The sequence below is a fragment of the Erpetoichthys calabaricus genome, chromosome 3, assembly GCF_900747795.2.
Source record: "Erpetoichthys calabaricus chromosome 3, fErpCal1.3, whole genome shotgun sequence".
Lineage (NCBI taxonomy): Eukaryota > Metazoa > Chordata > Cladistia > Polypteriformes > Polypteridae > Erpetoichthys > Erpetoichthys calabaricus.
Window position 1 is genome coordinate 160,483,456 of NC_041396.2, and position 15,663 is coordinate 160,499,118.

General features: G+C 35.6%; 1 protein-coding gene across 3 annotated transcripts in view; it reads right to left on the reverse strand.

Annotated features, from left to right (window-relative positions):
- Positions 1-15,663, reverse strand: part of si:dkey-119f1.1 (Structural maintenance of chromosomes protein 6-like) — a 155,552-nt gene that overhangs the window by 118,717 nt on the left and 21,172 nt on the right. The window contains exons 5-6 of one of the 3 annotated variants that reach the window (XM_051925505.1): positions 13,564-13,700; positions 3,824-3,885 (exon numbers count right to left, since the gene is read on the reverse strand). In XM_051925505.1, the coding sequence (XP_051781465.1) occupies positions 3,824-3,885; positions 13,564-13,700 (199 nt within the window). Of the gene's footprint in view, positions 1-636; positions 768-3,823; positions 3,886-13,563; positions 13,701-15,663 lie in introns of those variants that run through there. The other 2 variants (XM_051925506.1, XM_051925507.1) reach the window with 2 other exon arrangements.

Sequence of the window (15,663 nt, forward strand, 5' to 3'; positions counted from 1 at the left end):
TCGAGGAGTGTGGGACCTCAAACAGGAGGTTATCTCATTTTTGGAGCTACTTGAGAAAGCTGACGATTTTCCTAAGCTGAGTGACACTCTCTTAAACTGGATGAGTTTTATGCTGAGAATTGCCACAACAAAACTAACACCAGAATTCAATGCACTGGCAAAAAAGGGTGATCAACAACACCGTTCCCACTAAAAGTGAATGTAAATATTTAACACTGTAATGCCTTTTTTTATGTTTATGTTTGATATATATGCATCTAGTGCTGGCCCGACCCATCTGTGAAATTTTACAAGTCAATGTGGCCCCTGAGCCAAAAGGTTTGCCCACCCCTGGCCTACAGTAACATTAAAGGAGCTGCAGGATTTCCTCGCAAGTAATGGTTGTTCCCTACATGTGACTACAATCAGTCATATTCTTCATATGTCTGAGTTGTGGGGTAGGGTAGGAAGACGTAAGCCTCTTCTCACAAAGAAGAGCATCTAAGCCTGGCTAAACATTGCAAAAAGGTATACCAGGTCTCCCACAACCATGTGGAAAAAATGTATGATGGTCTGATGAGACCAAAGTTGAACTATTCTAAAAAGTATGTGTGGCACAAAAATAACAAATCATTAAAAGAACATCAAAATACCCACATTGAAGCACGGTGGAGGCAGCATCATTCTTTGGGGCTGCTTTTCTTTAGCTGGAACTGGTGCCTAAGTCAAAGTGGATGAAATCTTGAATAGCTCCAAGTATCAGTCTATTTTGGCAGAAAACCTTGAAGTATCTGCTAGGAAGCTGAAGATGAAGAGGAACTTCACCTTTCAACAAGACAACAACCCAAAGCATACATCAAAATCACAAAAGCAATTGCTTTGTCAAAGGAGAATCAATGTTCTGGAATGACCCAGCCAGAGAACAAAACCTGAAACCAACTGAAAATCTGTGGGGTGACCTGAAGAGAGCTGTGCACAGGAGATGCCCTTGTAATTTTAAGGATCTGGAAATTTTTTGCAAGGAGGAGTGGGCAAAAATTGCCAAGTCCAGATATGCTAAACTGATATACTCTTACCCAACAAAACTGAGTGCTATAATACAATCAAAAGGTGCTTCAACTAAGTATTAGTTTAGGGGGTGTGAATACTAATGTAACCAGGTTTTTGTATATTTGTTTTTCCTTTTTTCACTAAACAGTTTCTGATTTGTTTTCACCTTTTTCATATGGATTGCAAAGGTGGAATAAGTTCTGACAGGATTTCTCTTAGTTTTTTTAATCACACAAAACCTGCCATTTTGGCAGGGGTGTATAGACTTTATATATCCACTGTATAACACTATCCAGCTGGTTATCATACAATTCCATGGGGAACTCACACCATGGTGTTTCTTACCCATTCTTAAAAGCAGAAATTAAAATCCACTATACAGGAGAAAAAAAACTGTTTTTTTTTTTTAGATGGATAGATGGATATATAAGATAGATAGATAAGATAGATAGATATAGATAGATAGATACTTTATTAATCCCAATGGGAAATTCACATTCTCCAGCAGCAGCATAATGATACAATAAATAATATTTAAGAATGATAAGAATGCAGGTGAAAAGCAAACAATAACTTTGTATAATGTTAAATGTTAACGTTTACACCCCCGGGTGGAATTGAAGAGTCGCATAGTTTGGGGGAGGAACGATCTCCTCAATCTGTCAGTGGAGCAGGACATTGACAGCAGTCTGTCGATGAAAGCTGCTCTTCTGTCTGGAGATGATACTATTTAGTGGATGCAGTGGATTCTCCATAATTGATAGGAGCCTGCTGAGCGCCCTTCGCTCTGCCACAGATGTTAAACTGTCCAGCTCCATGCCAACAATAGAGCCTGCCTTCCTCACCAGTTTGACAGACAATATAGGATCCTGGACTGAACACTCTTAAGTTTTTTTTTAGAGAAGCTGCGCTGGTTTAGATCAGTATATGGATTTAGCGACATCTTACGTTAATTCGTCCAGGAAAACTGTATTCCAACAAAAAACATTAGCTACAAGCTAAAAACAGTAACAATAAGCAATGTTTTTCCAAAAACATAAACCCGTTATTCCCAACTAAAGATGATGCTTACAAAACTGAAGACGAGCAGTATACAAAAAAGGAAAATTCCAGTTGAACAGGGCAGTAAACTACATTAAATGAAAATATAAGAACATGCTTGTTTTTCTAGTAATCGGTCCTTTTTAGGGAGGACTATGAATGATTACTAATTACAAATGCAAATCTTTAACCACCAACACATATCTCTGACTGATCCCTTTCTAGCCAATCAGGTTAACAGATTTTACTGCAGTTTTGTGAATCATACCTCTACCACATATGAGAGTGCACTACCTGACCTCTCTTACTCTGTCTCTTTAAGTGTAATTTATGATCCTCCTTTAGTGAACCCTCTGTAAAAGTGTTTACCTTGATTGGCCTGGTCAAAGATGAAAGATTAGGCGCCATACTGAATGCAGGTGAATCGATTGGATAGCTGGTGTAACCTCAACAACCTGGAACTAAATACACTAAAAACAGTGAAGATAGAACTGGATTTTAGGAGGCACTCTCTTTGTCATATAACCCTGGCTATGAATGGTATCATTCATGTACTCATTTACATTTTTTGTAAACTATCACAATCAGTAGTGGTCCAGTTTAATTACTTGCATCTCAAATATGCACTTCTCAAATCAAGAAGCAATACAATTAAAAATCCACACTCACCCAGATAAAGGTTTATTTTCACTACTGCCATTACAAAAATGTTGCAGCGGACACTCTGGGCAAGAAACACTCCGCACATAAACAGGTTCTTTTCTTCTGCAGTCAATAACATTTGGTTCACCTTGTTTACCCCTGATCTCCAAACAACTCAGTTCAATTTAAATTATGTTTGTTTATATTATTCAGGAATGGAGCTCAATTCTATATAATTTTTTCATACAAAACAGCGGATGAGACTGGGATAAAACTGTTCTGCTTAGTTTTCTCCTTTTTCTTTTATTTAAGCATCACCTATCACTATTCAAATTGAAATTAACTTAATGTGCCACCATCATCACTTGCACCAGCTACAAATAAACAAAAGTTATATTGACTTTTACTAATTATACTAAGTGTGTAAATTGATCAGCTGTTCTTTCAGCTACTATCAGAAAATCATAGCAAATATAAATATTTGAGAATTGAAAATCAAAAACTGAAATAACAGAAATATTGTTTAAATATGGATATACAGTATCTTAGGTATTCTCTGATCAGGTTTTTTTAAGACGAATACCGATCACTGATTTCATGTTACTTGATCAGCTGATTCCTATTTTTACTATTTTTTATAGTTTAAATATTTAATTTCTTTGGGCTTCATTAAGTCTATTACATAAACATTTTTTTTAAAAAGTCTGCAAAATATTACTTGTAAACATTTTAAGGCCACCATTTAACAGTTGTGTTTTTCCTGCTTTACTAATTTATTAGGTACATAACTCAAAAGTACCATGTTTTTAACCTACTTTCTGCCAACATCACTATACAACCTCTTAAGTATAGAATAAACTACCCTAATTTACATCTTATTGGTAGCCATGGTAAACAATGATGCTAAGCTAAATTATTGACTTTATAGCATGAAACTACATGTACACTTACAGAGATCTTAAATTTAACTGAAAATATGACTGCTGAAGTAAGCTATAAAGACCAAAGAGTTGTTTGCACCCAAAAGGCTGTTACTTGCTACGTTTACTGACTAAAACACTTAGTTTTAGTAACACAATAAATAGTTTTTATAATCTGTGAAATTAAGTACCTGAATGTTGAAATGATCCATAACTGAAATAAGCTCTTCTTTCTTCAGTGAAACAACATGACCTTTAAAAAATGCAATTACAGTTAAAACAGGAATGAATAAGCAATGTGAAAGAAAAAAAAACTAGCACTGTCTACTAGTATAGTATATCCACAGCCCACTACTAAGTGTGCTATTGTATAAGCTTCTTCCAACTGGTCAACTCTAGATGGTCAGCAAGCAATATATCAGTGAAATTTACAAGAATGACAATTTGAATAAACTACATTAGAATGACAATTGGAGTTACATTGAGGTTAATACCAAAAAAGAAAAATGAACTTCTGAGCGTATCCAACAGCACAATACAATGCAGATATTATACAGCCAAGGGATTTAAGTTAAATCTTTGCAGTAAGAATTTAATCCCAGGAAGAGTTTATAAAGTCTCATCAAAGAAAGGATTAAGATTTTAAACTCTATTAATCCAAATAAGGCACAAACTGAGAAAGAATGTGCTCTTCGGAAAATGCCTTCAACCTGTTTATCTGTGTTTGTCAATACAAAACTTTCCACCCTATACGGTTTAATGAAATATATAGAAATGTAATTTTAGATATTAAATAAATTTTGAAATTACTCCTTTCCAGTAAGGTTGCTTTACTGCATTGTATGCAGAGAAGGCAAGGGATTTTGTTTATAAGATAGTAGATATTACAATTAAAAGTATAACTAATTAATAAGTAACAAAAAAATGCATCTGCAATATTTCTAACAGAGCTATTCAAATGACAAAAAATACCTCAAACTTTCAGATGCTGCCTTATTCCAAATGATACACATCTTGTTCTAAACTGTATTTTTACTGTAAACTCAAATATTGAAAAAGAAAAAAAGACTGACAAATATAGCTAATTTTTGTGGCCAACACAGAAACAGAAATACTGTATAACATATTGTTAGTTTTGAAGAGAATATTTTGATATCAGATCAGATTTAAATTGTGCCTTGGTCATAGTGATTGCATGGATTTATTTTTATGAGTAAGTGTGAATGACAGTGCCTAGTGATATTCTAGACTGGTACACCTTCCAGATTAAATTCTTGCTGTAGATATACTCAAGTTAAGTCAATTTAATTTTACAGAGCACATTTAAAAACAATAGAAGGTGACAAAAGTGTTTTACAGCTTCCATAAATACACCAATACAAACAGTATGCACAGTATATACCATGTGTATATTTATAAAATTAGAAATGGTGCATACACCTGATAAGCCCCAATTAGGGCGAAACACATGTTATGTAGTACCTGTCAAATAATAAAAGAGTACACATTTACAGACACACAAAATCAACAAATACTAACATATAAGTTTAAAAGGCTAAGGGAAAAAAAGATGGGTTTTCAGGCAGGATTTACAAGTGACCAAAGTTGATGCAGACCTAATATACAAAGATAGGGACTTGGCACAACCGATAAATTCTGGTCAGAGGACCTCAGTGACTGTGAATGAGAGTAACGGTGCAAGAGGTGAGTAAGATAAAGTGAGTTAAACTATTCCGTGACTTAAAAACCTGTGAAGAGAAGCTAAGACTGATGTGATGCAATTCTGCTTTCGTGTGCCTGTTAGAAAGAAGCCTGGCAGCAGCGTTCTGGTTTGGCTGAAGACAACCAAGGGGTGAATGGTTTACTCCAATGCATAACGAGTTGTGCAATAGTCAAACCAAGAAGAGACAAATGCACGAAAAGTGTTTCAAAATCATGGACAGAAAGAAAAGGTTTGACTTTAGCCAATACCCTGAGCTGACAGAAACAAGCTTCAACAACTGAGTTAATTTGTTTATCAAATTTGAGGACATTATTAAAAAAAAAAAAAAAATCACACCACGATATTTTGCAAAGGGTTTACAGTACATTGTCAAGGGGCCAAGATCAATTTCTGTAATAAGAGTAAGATCAGAAGGTCCAAAACACACAATCTCTGTTTTTATGTCATTTGGACTAAGAAAATTTAGTGACATCCAAGTTTCATTGTCTTCCAGAAATTCCAATAAAGGTTTACGAAAATCTGTTTTGGTCTGTTTCAGTGGAAAATATATCTATGTATAATCTAAATGGCAATGGAAAGAAATTGTGTTTTTCAAAAATGACTTCTAAGTGTAACATGTACAGTGAAAAAAGAACAGATCCTTGAGGTACCCCACAGGTGATAGGCTCCGAGGATGAGAAGAAATTGTCAAGGCTGAATGAAAAGCTTCTGCCTGTGAGGTATGACCTGAACCATTCCAAAGCAGTTCCTTCTATATCCACATACTGCTCAAGTCAGGTATGTTATTGTCAACTAGTGCTGGGCGGTATACCGGTTCATACCGAAAACCGTTTTTTATTTTTTTATGATATGGATTTTTCTTATACCGCAACACCGGTTTAAATTGCCTAAACGACGTTCGGAACGTGGCGCAACGGGAAACTGTTCAAGTGGGGACCTTTTTCACTGCTACACCGCTAAACACAGATTTGTTGCAGTAGGACTCTTTTTCACTGCTACACCACCAAATAGGTAGTGGTAGCATAGGTATTGCGCGGTGAAAATGGACAGAACATTCCGAAACTGAAGCCGATGATAAAGCTGAACATGATGAACGGAAGAACTTTTGCCGAAAAAAAGGAGTCACGTCCGTCGCCTGGAGATACTTTAGTTTTAAAAGGTCATATGTGTAAATACTGTTTCTATACTACTAGATAATACTGCAAGCCAAGTTGTACTTGTTTTATTTGTTTTCAATACAGTGTAATGTACCTGGGTACTGTGTAATAGTGTGACGACATGTTGACTTTATTCTCAACATTTCTACTTTATTCTCGCCGTTTATGTCAAGATTAAAGTTGACATGTTGACTTTATTCTCGTAATTTGTCATTAAAGTAGAATATCGTAAACTAAACTTCATCGTAAAATGAATATTTACTAGATTTTCTCAAACCCCGTCATAAGTTATATAGCACATTAGATGCTTTGTGTTAAGTGATTCTTAAACTGACTTCTTCTTGCACTAAGAGGAGGCGCCGGCAGCGATCGCCGCACAGAATACATTCACTTCATGATCTTCCTGCTCTCTGAACATTTAGAATGCTAAGATAAATACTTAATATAATTTTCATGGTGAAATGCATTAAAGCATGCATTAATCATATGGGGGCACAGCGGCGTGCCTGCCTTGCATTTGCATGTTTTTCTGGTGGGTTTACTCGGCGTGCTTCAGTTTCCTTTCAAAGTCATGTAGAATGTGGGGTTTTGTTGTGCTATATTGACCCTGCTAGTGTACGTTTTGCTTGTATTCATCCTGCGATGTGCTGGCGACTCGTTCAGAGATGGGCACAACTCTGAATGGATGGCATAATTAAACATGTATAACGAAGATATTTTTAAAGTTTTGAACATTCCGTGGGCTAAGTTTATAACTAGTTTTAATTTCACAAAGACGTTTATCATGTGGTGATTGGTTATGTGGTGAAAGAAAAAGGAAGGATACGAACTGGGGTTTTGGTACGTCAGATAGAGACAGCATGCATGCAATAAAGATAGCCCGCTCAGAAGAACATGCATTGAATTCTGTGTTCGTGTCTCCGACCAGCAGATCACAAACCCAACATTTACACAATTTTTAAGTTAAACCTGTGCGATAGCTATTCATACATCCAGTTTTTTGGAGCCTCGTCACACCTGCCATAAAGTTCTCTACACTGAACATACACCTGGGGACCCCTTACTGCAAGGGAGCAGCACTACCGCCTCACTACCGTGCATGTGTAATACCTGCTTTAGTGCATTTCATCATGAAAATGATATCAAGTATTTATCTTAGCATTCTAAATTTTCAGAAAGCAGGAATATCATGAAGTGAATGGATTCTGTATGGTGATCGCTTAAGAAGCGTAGTGATTAACCACTGGGTCGGGGAACGTAACACAAAGCATTTAATGTGCTGCATTAATTTATGACGGGGTAAATTAAGTAATTGATTAAACATTGATTTTAGGAAGAAGTTTAGTTTACTTCATAATTAAAGTAGAATGTCGTAAACTATGAGAATAAAGTGGAAATCTCGAGTTTAATCTCGACATAAATGGCGAGAATAAAGTGGAAATGCTGACTTTGTTCTCGACATATAGTTTGTTTTTTTCTTCCCAGTATAGCTTAGCTTGAAGCAAGGTCCATATTAATGCAGTTTGCTTAAATGATGGTTCAGTTGGTAAAGATGTTGCACTTGTTTTATTTTATTTTAATTTGGTGAATACTGTGTAATGCACCTGGGCTTGAAGTCTTGAAGTAATAGTGCAACTATAAGTAATAATACTATTATTTATTTTATTGTTATTATTTATTAGTTTAAATATTATGCAGTTTAATGATGATCAAGTTGTTTAAAAAGTCACTTTAACGTGTCAGTGGACAGAGACTGTTAACATTAACAGAAAGTGTACTTGGTTTACAAAAAATATTTACTATTTATACCTTTTCTAAGACATATTCGGTGCAATACAATTTTTGACAAGCACTTCTGGATATTTTACTAAGTCTAAATGCCTCTTTGTACGGTTGAAAATATGTTGTCAAAATTATAGTTTGTTTTTGCAAAATTTGTTCAATAAAATGGTTCTATATTTTGACTGCATCTGTCATGCAATGTGATGCCTTCTCCATTAGTGCCACCCCCTTGAAAACTATCACTTTATGGGGCAATGCAAAACTGTATTAATACTTGTGTGCACATTAAAATGTTTTTTTGTACAATGTACAATACTCTTGACAGTGGAATAGGTTATTCTTAGCCAGTAATTGCAGTGGAAAATGTGGTTAACATCCACTCATGCATGGGGAAAAAAATACCGTCGAATACCGTGAAACCGGGATAATTTAGAAAAATACCGTGATATAGAATTTTGGTCATACCGCCCACCCCTATTGTCAACTGTATCAAATGCTGCAGTTATATCTAACAGCACCAAGACAGCAGTATCCCCAGAGTCACTTATTAAAAAGATATCATTTAGAACCCTTAAAAGTGTAGACTATGTGCTGTGGTATGTGTTAAAACCAGACTGAAATACTTCAAAAATCCAATTTCATTTAAAAAAAAGTTTGAAGCTGTAGAAAGATAACCTTTTCCAGAATTTTAGAAAGAAAGGGCAACTTGGAGATGGGTCTCAAATCTGACAAGTCTATAAAATCAAGATTTTACTTTTTAATTAAAGCCTGCACCACAGCATGTTCAAAAAGGCTAGGACAGAATAAGTCTCTTTAAAATGTCTAAAATACTACACCCAAACGCTTCAAAAGTAGCTTGAAGAAGACGAGTAGGAACAATATCTAGCAAGATAAGTTGTGTGTTTAAGGTGACTAATTACTTATGCCAAAAAAAGTGAGAGATTCAGGCTCAAATTGATAAAAATCAGCTGTACACATAAAAGGGTGTAATGTGAGATGTAATGTTAGCAATTTTTTGAACAAAAAAATTGGAGAAAATCTTCACAGACTGTTGGTGTTGTGTCAGGCTGCACTCCTCTACTGAGAATGCAAGATAGTGGGCAACATTATAGCACCTTTCCTCTGCGTTTTGAGGATCTGGGAAAGATTTGAGATGCCAGCATCTGCACAGGTAGCAGCTATTACCTGGCACATGTGATGACATCATTGCTGTTACAATGTACAATATAGTGCAGGTGATACGAAAAAATGAAGGCTCATACAATTATCTTACTAATAAGCCATCTTCCAAATAAGTACCATGATGTCTAACAGAGCTGCTTTGCCTCAAAATAAATGAATCACACATTGACTAATACCACTAAGCCATAACGTTTGTCAGTCTCATCTTAGCATCGCAGATGAATTGTGCATTAATGGAAAGTCATGGTTAACAAAAGCAGCTTCATTCTTGCAAGGCACTCATATTGCAATATGAGTGCAGTAATTGCTGCAAATTAGCCTTTATGTGGCAAAACTGGTTATGATCTAGGTAGGTGCACCCACACCAGCAGGATGTAGTGCCTCGCTGGTCTAGTAATGAATGAATTGAGGCTTTTCTAAGATATTCCGGACCTGTCAGCCAGTACCCTGAGAAGAGACAACTGGTAGCCTATGTATAAATACAATGACAAATAACCAAAAACATTCTCCTGTACAAATACGCAGCATTGGTCCTCTTAAAAGAGAACGAAAATACAGTCTGTACATCATAAAGAATCAAGGAAGACCAAATGATATGCTATAGGCAAAAGTGGTAAACAAATTTCTTTATATATACTGTATATATATATATATATATATATACACACACACACAGGTGCTGGTCATAAAATTAGAATATCATGACAAAGTTGATTTATTTCAGTAATTCCATTCAAAAAGTGAAACTTGTATATTAGATTCATTCATTACACACAGACTGATGTATTTCAAATGTTTATTTCTTTTAATGTTGATGATTATAACTGACAACTAATGAAAGTCCCAAATCAAGTATCTCGGAAAATCAGAATATCAATTAAGACCAAAGCAAAAAAAGGATTTTTAGAAATGTTGGCCAACTGAAAGGTATGAACATGAAAAGTATGAGCATGTACAGCACTCGATATTTAGTTGGGGCTCCTTTGGCCTGGATTACTGCAGCAATGCGGCGTGGCATGGAGTCGATCAGTCTGTGGCACTGCTCAGGTGTTATGAGAGCCCATGTTGCTCTGATAGTGGCCTTCAGCTCTTCTGAATTGTTGGGTCTGGCGTATTGTATCTTCCTCTTCACAATACCCCATAGATTTTCTATGGGGTTAAGGTCAGGCGAGTTTGCTGGCCAATCAAGAACAGGGATACCATGGTCCTTAAACCAGGTACTGGTAGCTTTGGCACTGTGTGCAGGTGCCAGGTCCTGTTGGAAAATGAAATCTGCATCTCTATAAAGTTTGTCAGCAGCAGGAAGCATGAAGTGCTCTAAAACTTCCTGGTAGACGGCTGCGTTGACCTTGGACCTCAGAAAACACAATGAACCAACACCAGAAGATGACATGGCACCCCAAACCATCACTAACTGTGGAAACTTTACACTGGACCTCACACAACGTGGATTCTGTGCCTCTCCTCACTTCCTCCAGACTCTGGGACCTTGATTTCCAAAGGAAATGCAAATTTTACTTTCATCAGAAAGCAGCAGTCCAGTCCTTTTTGTCTTTAGCCCAGGCGAGACGCTTCTGACGCCGTCTCTTGTTCAAGAGTGGCTTGACACAAGGAATGCGACAGCTGAAACCCATGTCTTGCATACATCTGTGCGTGGTGGTTCTTGAAGCACTGACTCCAGCTGCAGTCCACTCTTTGTGAATCTCCCCCACATTTTTGAATGGGTTTTGTTTTACAATCCTCTCCAGAGTGCGGTTATCCCTACTGCTTGTACACTTTTTTCTACCACATCTTGTTCTTCCCTTCGCCTCTCTATTAATGTGCTTGGACACAGAGCTCTGTGAACAGCCAGCCTCTTTAGCAATGACCTTTTGTGTCTTGCCCTCCTTGTGCAAGGTGTCAATGGTCGTCTTTTGGACAACTGTCAAGTCAGCAGTCTTCCCCATGATTGTGTAGCCTACAGAACTAGACAGAGACCATTTAAAGGCTTTTGCAGGTGTTTTGAGTTAATTAGCTGATTAGAGTGTGGCACCAGGTGTCTTCAATATTGAACCTTTTCACAATATTCTAATTTTCCGAGATACTGAATTTGGGACTTTCATTAGTTGTCAGTTATAATCATCAAAATTAAAAGAAATAAACATTTGAAATACATCAGTCTGTGTGTAATGAATGAATCTAATATACAAGTTTCACTTTTTGCATGGAATTACTGAAATAAATCAACTTTGTCATGATATTCTAATTGTATGACCAGCATCTGTATATATAATTTTTTATATATTTATATTTCTTTAAATACTTTGCATGAACCTGGGCAATAGTTTAATTTATCAAAAAATAAACAAACCAATCAACATAAGTGTACTGTAACAATACAGAAAAAATTAAGACTAGATGAAAATAGCCAAAATGAAAGTAATCCATTAAAGGAACCAGGCATTGGCTACTATGTGAGTTTTATAAACACATTTTTTAAAGTTAGCTAGTACTGCTTCCTTAGAACACAAGGTATCTGTATTCAAATCTCATTGATTGTGTGGAGTTTCCATGCTCATCCAGTGAAAGTGTGGGTTTTGCCCAATATGCCCTATGCAGGAGAGACAAATCTCCATTTTGTAATTGTAGACATTTTGCACAAAAACACTTTTTGCTGCGAGTTGTTTAATCAATCTTCTGAGAACTGATATTGAACTGTAAACCTTTTAGTCTCAGTGTGCAACACATTATAATATTAGGTTAGAATGCTCACAGTTTGTTAACAAGAGGACGGGTGAGATTTATCTATCCCTAGGGAAATCAAATACAGTATAGGAAAGCAAATAAGGTGTTTTACACATACATTTGTTTTAAATGTTTTTGGAACATGCCATCCATTTACTGCAGTGTATTGCTTTACAAAGCAGCAAAGATCAGAGATAAGAAGGATTACTGCTTGTTACTTTCCTCCAGCAACCTGGCATTGGGATTATGCAAGATAAGTGATTTTAGACTTTTTAAATGAACATTTTGATATTGTTTTCTGTTGTTCAGTATCGGCCCCTAATGAAGCATATTTATTACAAATTTTGTTATGTCATTTTTCAGGGAGAACAAAGATTAACCATTTTCTCACCCATCAATACAAACAACAATGGGTAACAGATAAAAAAAATGTATAATTTTGGGTGGAGTATTCCTCTAATCTAATCCCACTCAGGTGCATCTATTAAATTATTCAATTTAGTATAATTTGCAAATTCTGCAAAATTACTTCTTATTCTTATATTTATCACTCAAAAATTAAGAACAATGGATCTATTGGTCCCACTAAAGTTCCACTTATCACAGAAAAACATGCTTGCACTAAAACTCACCTTTTTAATGATCTGGGGTTTTTATTTATTTAAAATTATTGCATTTTACTAAGTTTGCTCTAGACATTTTTCTAATTATTTTTATCAAGCTTCTATATTTTAACACAACTTGCATCTTTCTGCATAGCAGCTATCGTTGCTACAATCACACATTCCCAATTATATGCCTCTGATTTTATTATTTATTTAAACTTTTATTTTCACCCCAAAATATAGTATGTATCAAAGAAAGCACATTTGCATTTAAATTCTCTTATAAGGATAGCCATCTCTAAAATATCCTATCTTTTCTAAAACTCAGTCAATAATATTAAACTCACCTCTCAGATGTATTGATGCTGTAATGCAGTTCAGCTATATATGTACAACTTTAGCTCAACCACTTAAATACACACAGTCTTAAAATAATACCATTTCAAGAGTTTTTTTTTGTAATAATTATGTCCTTAAGATTAGTGTTTTAATGTTACTTTTATTATGTCTTACATTTCTGCTTTGTTTTTAGTATAACACATATTTTAAAAGCTGGCCTGTCCTAATCTTCCATGTCCTATTATCCAGGATAAACAGTAAAGGGGGTGTACATCAGAAAGCTGCAAAAATATATATTTTTAATAGATGCAGTATGTGTGAGTGTCACATATGTTAATTGAATTATAAATCTACTAATCAATTAACCAAAATATAAATATTCAGTTATTACAAAAATTCAACTGGCAAAGAAATTTTACCTGATTTGCTTTTCATTTTGTAGGATCTCACTCCATCACTGGAAATTTTTTGGTCAATTATAATCGAATCTCCATAAACTACAGGTTTAAATGCATCTGGTCCTCTGTTGCGAAGGGTTATTGACACTTCTGCAGAGCTAATCAATGACAAAAGGACATTACTGTGAATATTGGTAAAAAATCTTTATCTTTGGAAGATTATCAATCCACACCAATCATTTTCTGTATCCACTTTTTCACATACTGGTCTAGAAAACACTTGGGTTTACTGGGTACAGCTTCTGGAAGCCGGGAGCTACATATTAATAGGACACCGATCTTCACAGGGCATACTCATATACACACTCATACTCACTTATTTTGGCCAATTCAAAAGCAACAACAAATTAGCAGAAGCTACATATTTTTTAAATCACAAAGCAAATAATCAGGGGCCTCATGTATAAACAGTGCGTACGCACAAAAATGTTGCGTAAGCCCGTTTCAACACTCAAATTGCGATGTATAAAACCTAAACTTGCTGTAAATTTTCACGGTAGCTAAATGCTTGGCGTACACAAGTTCTCCGTTCGGTTTTGTAAACTGGTGGCACCCAGCGTCAAAGAAGTGCTACTGTTCCAGTGTGGCTTCCCTTTCTTTTTTAGATCCACATCCCTGACGCGGCTTTATAAATACACTGAAATTAACCACATATTGTTTATTAGTTTAATGCATCTGATTGTAATTAACCTGTAACAATATAATGGTCCACAGAATGGTCAAACTATTCTAAATACCATAGCTGCTTTAGCGCTGTTACTCTCACTGCACCTTTTTCTTCTTCTTTCAGCTGCTCCCGTTAGGGGTTTCCACAGCGGATCATCTTTTTCCATATTACTCTCAATGCACCATTCAGAATATGTATATCACTGTATCTGGGTGGGGAATCACAGCTCTACAGCAGCTGATTGGAAAGAGAATTATCGGTATACAGCATCAAGCACACGCTGCCTCAGCCATATGTACAGTCTATTGAACTGCTCTCATACAGCAAACGCTTCAGTGCCTTTCATTGCGGTTCAGAAACAGTTTCATCCCAAGAACTATAAATGCACTCAATGAGTCCATCAAGTGCTCCTTGTAGAACGCTTTGTACTTATAAGTACAATTACCTCACTGTAAACTTGTGATACAGTTATAATATTGCACAACCTGAGCCACTTTTTAAAGCGCATATTTACATATGATGACGTTATCATTTTTAAGATGAAATGCAGCAAAATATGTGTATTATATTATACAGATAAAACTTTAACTTCATTTAAATAATCTATATTGTTAATAATTAAAACATGCGAGGACAGTGCCACAGCGCTAGCGAGGAGCTGGTGCTCCATTCATGGATTGTTCCTGCCTCACGCTGTATTCTTGCTGGTGCTGATGCGACACTGGAAGGATAGATGGATAGAATAATTAAACATGTACTATGAAGATATTTCAATGTTCCTTAAAAGTTTTGAAGAATCGGCGTTCTAAGCTTACAGATAGCTTAACGTCTATTACAGAGCTGATTGTGTGGAGATTGGAGAAAGAAAAGAAAGAAAGAAAAGTAAGGACAGAAATTGGGTTGGTTAGTACATTTGAAAAAGACAGTACGGCTGCAATAAATTATTTCAATAAATTATGTAATAAATTATTTCATAGAAAGAATTATTATTAATAAATTATTTCATAGAAAGTTGTGCACTGCGCAGCAAGCATCTTGCGTGAGGCAGGAACAATTACTGCGCCACTGTGATCCCATGTTTAATAACATGTTTTAACTCCTATCTTCATGAAAATGATATCAAGTATACATCTCAGTATTTTAATTATTCAGAGAGCTGTAATATCACGAATGTAATAGTTTCTGTGTTCTGTTGGAGGAATAGAAAGCCCGTTTAAGAAGCATGTAGTGATTCACACACATAGAGCACATATAAGATCAAATACAAAACAAAGTATTTAATGTGCTACTTTAGTTACAATGGGATTTGAGAAACTAGTAAATTAAACACTTTTCAGATGAAGTTAATGATGTTCTACTTTAATGACAAAATGAACTACGTGATTATAGTGGAA